At 34.8% G+C, this 4,119-nt stretch overlaps 1 protein-coding gene across 1 annotated transcript; it reads left to right on the forward strand.

Annotated features, from left to right (window-relative positions):
* The first annotated feature begins 418 nt into the window (after positions 1-418).
* LOC134665386 (uncharacterized) lies at positions 419-3,596 on the forward strand. Its single transcript, XM_063522317.1, has 2 exons — positions 419-526; positions 948-3,596. The coding sequence occupies exons 1-2, from the start codon at positions 519-521 to the stop codon at positions 2,377-2,379; spliced, it is 1,440 nt and encodes a 479-aa protein (XP_063378387.1). The 5' UTR covers positions 419-518; the 3' UTR covers positions 2,380-3,596.
* The last annotated feature ends 523 nt before the right edge of the window (positions 3,597-4,119 follow it).

Consider the following 4,119-nt stretch of genomic DNA (forward strand, 5'->3'; position numbering starts at 1 on the left):
TTGACTTTAGAGCAGAACGACGCTATGGAAAATAATGTTGCCAACACATCAATACAATAATCGCTGACGACGAAATAAAATTCTCACAACACCGTGATCCATATCTTTTCTTAACATTGAAAACGATAATGACTGAGTATTATATTCTTTACAATGCGAAAACAAATCACAAGTTTTTGTAATAATTGGGATACGGTCTCAAATGCCAGTGGCCCATTTTATAAAGCTACAAGTTACAATTTACAAGCGGAAGTCTCTTTCTAACCCTATGTGTTAGAACGAGACTTCCGCTTGTAAATTGTAACTTGTAGCTTTATAAAATAGGCCACAGGATGCCCAATTATAAAAAAAAAAAAAATGTTAATGTCAGTTTGGTGCTGTTAAAAGTGTCAAATGCTACTTGTCTTTTTATCATTGCGTTGTTTGTTTAAATGTGGTTTAAATTAAATGTTTGTTTCTTAGATGGTTTTGTTATAAGTTATTCATTTATATAATTCAACTCAGTGTACACGGTATTCATGGCCAAGTAATAAGCTACAGAAACTTGCCTAAATCCTGCTTATGTCCGTTTTATGCCATTTTATATAACTCGCAAACCATTTACTTTTGATAGAGAAAACTTAGATTTAAAAAATAAAGTCCGATTGTTGATGGAAAATGTAAATTTAACTGGATTTGCATAAACAGTAACTAAGTGGAGTAATACATAAGAAATAGTTTTATTATGACATTAAACAAGTAAACATAATTACCTACTCTACTTGCTGGAAATTAAAGTATCTAATGTATTAATTTAAATTAGCATTTAAAATGGTTTCTATAAAATTGGTTGTTTAACAATTAATGCTTGTGCGCAGTACACAGCCTGTGGGTTTAATATAATAATATATCTTGGGACAGTTAGTTACAAAAATGTTTTAAAAGTTTTTATTTATTTTTCATTCCAGTTTTGTGAGCTGCTGTCTCCGGCAGCATGATGCTGACACAATCTCTGAACCTGTGGTAGATACATACGAACAAGATGTAAACTATGGAGTCCCAGTACTAAGGGTACTTAGTATAGATGTCTGTGCCCGAGCAATCCTGGACCATGTGCCCCTTAAAGAGTTGGTGCGCTCTGAACGGGTCTGCCGAAGGTGGCAGATTGCAATCCATGAATATATGCATAGTATTTACACGGTGAGCTTTTATGATATTTCAGATAGAGATACATTGCACCTTGCCAAATATGGTAGTAGTGATAAAAGTGAGAGCAACAGCTACCACAGAAGAATACAAATCAGTTCAGACACATGTTCTGTTTCATTTGCTTGTGCAATAATCGAGAAATGGGGCCGTTCTATAGTGACTGTATTCACATCAAGGCAGGTAGAGGAATATTTTGACCTTATATCTCTGAAATGTAAATACTTGCATTGTATCAAGTTTGTGGGTCAAAGAAAAAGAAAAAATCTCTTTAATCAGATTTTTCAGGGTAGGCAAAGCGGAAAACAGATAGTTATTCCAGTAAAACAAATCAATAAATGCAAGCATTTGAAGAAGATAGCATTCAAACATATATTTGATTTAGGAGACGATGACATGGCTATAATACTTAAAAATATTGATTTTGAAGAACTAGAGATCTGTAATATTCGTCTGTATGGAGATAGTTTGCTAGAAATCAAACCAAATAGCTTAAAATCTTTAAACATTAGTTGTATGTGGACATATTTCTTATTAAATTGTTTAGTCTGTGCTACCAAAAACATGCAGAATTTAAAAAGTTTGACACTAGACAACAACTACTTAAGCATATTCACCCATGCGCATTTAATTTTGAATGAAATGCCCGAGTTAGAGCATATATCATTATGCCACTATTATTACGACTACTTTGAGTTACGATGGGATAATGATTATCAGACTAGCGGATGTATTGAATCTCTGTGCCGGCTTGATAAGTTAAAGCGGCTTTATCTTAAGGGCAATGAGACAGTGGATGATGAGATGCTAGAAGAGTTGGTGAAATGTAAAAGTTTGGAGTATTTGGATATAAGTAATGACGCTGGACGTTATACATTTTGGAGCGAACGGGGCGTGGCGGCATTGTGCCGGAGGCCTCGGCCTGCAGTCACTACTCTTTGCTTCGGCTACATCCAAAACATGCCGTCTTCAGATCTTCTGCTGTGCATTAGAAATATAAAAATGCCTATGGTTGAGCAGTTAGAGACTATAGGCTGCGTGGAGTTCACGCCGCAATGGTTGGAGGAAGCCTCTAGAGCCTCCATGAAGGGAACACATCCACTTGAGGTACAAGCTATAAGCCTACCAGCATTGAAAGAGGAATTTCACCCTGATCTAAAAATCGTGTTAAGTGGAGCTGAACATAATCAATAACCAAATTACACAAACAATAAGAATGTAGCCTTTCCAAATAATGGGGGATGTGAATGTGATATATTATTATGTAGATCTCTATGAAATAATCTAATAAGAGTACATATATATTTTGTACCTACCTACTTTTATTATTTAGTGTTAAAGTACATAAAATTAAAACGATACACAATAAAAATAAACCCGGAGGTTTACTTACAACAATTTTGAATTCTGCGCTGTTTTTAACCCTTTGAATGTCAAGAATACCTAATAAAGTAATTATTACTAGTCGTTAGTCGTGCCCACAGCGTCAAGGACAAGGTGTTATGGCGGACGCTGTCAATGTAACCTTGACACTTTGAAACTTTGAAGTAAGGTTTACATTAGCTCGCTTGCGTCCACTACCCTGGCGTGTAAGTGTCGTTTTTGTTCAAGATGTAAAATTGTAAAACGTTCAAAAGATTAATAAATCTGGATGGCGGCTTGGCGGCTATTCCCATTTGCACCCGGAGGTGCCGGAGGCTATTGCCACTCGGCACAAATTGCACAAAATAATTCACATTTGTTTACACTGACTGGGTACAACTGCGACGGAATCATTATAGTACATTACATAGGTAGGTGAATTCATAAATGCTTCAGATGGCAGGTGTTCGTGGCCCGAACCGAAGGTGAGGTCCATAAATTGCCTTGGCCAGTTTTCATTACATCAGTCATTTTATAAAGTTATTCAACATATATATTTTGTAATTCTGATAAAAACTGGCCAAGCCAAATCTAACCTACTTTAAGATCTCACATTTTTTTTAAATAACAGCAATTGTTATAGGTATCCAATAAAGCAAAGAAATAGAGTTTAATACTTGTTTATAATGTTATTTTGTTCCTATAAATACATATTTGGATTTTGCATAGAACTTGGCACTCATTTAAATCTCCATTCTTTTTGCGGCGAACCCCACAGCCAAGCATAATTTTTGTATTGAACTTGGCTCTCCTTTTTTACATTTATGTTTTTGATGGGATATCAATACTTTTTGTAAAGAAAACTAGGCAGGTATTGAGATTTAATGTTTTTTCTTGTGTTTCCGCTGCATGTTTTTTACTTCTGTTCTTTGTATTAATTACTTTTTTTATTTTTAGATTTTTTCCTACGCTTACACACAATTACCGAGCTGGATTCCAAATTTCATCCTTCTAGGTCATCTGGAAGTAGGTTAGGTTTAGGTACTATATGTCAGTCACAATAAAAAAGAAATTTGTATGGGAACCCCCCCTATTTATTAACTTTTTTATGTTTTTAGATTTTTTCCTACGCTTACACACAATAACCGAGCTGGATTCCAAATTTCATCCTTCTAAGTCATCTGGAAGTAGGTTAGGTTTAGGTACTTATATGTCAGTCACAATAAAAAATGGTTTTTTGTATGGGGACCCCCCCTATTTTATAACTTTTTTTAATTTTTAGATTTTTTCCTACGCTTTCACACAATAACTGAGCTGGATTCCAAATTTCATCCTTCTAGGTCATCTGGAAGTAGGTTAGGTTTAGGTACTTATATGTCAGTCACAATAAAAAATGGTTTTTTTGTATGGGGACCCCCCCTATTTTATAACTTTTTTTAATTTTTAGATTTTTTCCTACGCTTTCACACAATAACTGAGCTGGATTCCAAATTTCATCCTTCTAGGTCATCTGGAAGTAGGTTAGGTTTAGGTACTTATATGTCAGTCACAATAAAAAATGGTTTTTTTTGT

This window comes from Cydia fagiglandana, chromosome 6 (genome assembly GCF_963556715.1).
Source record: "Cydia fagiglandana chromosome 6, ilCydFagi1.1, whole genome shotgun sequence".
Lineage (NCBI taxonomy): Eukaryota > Metazoa > Arthropoda > Insecta > Lepidoptera > Tortricidae > Cydia > Cydia fagiglandana.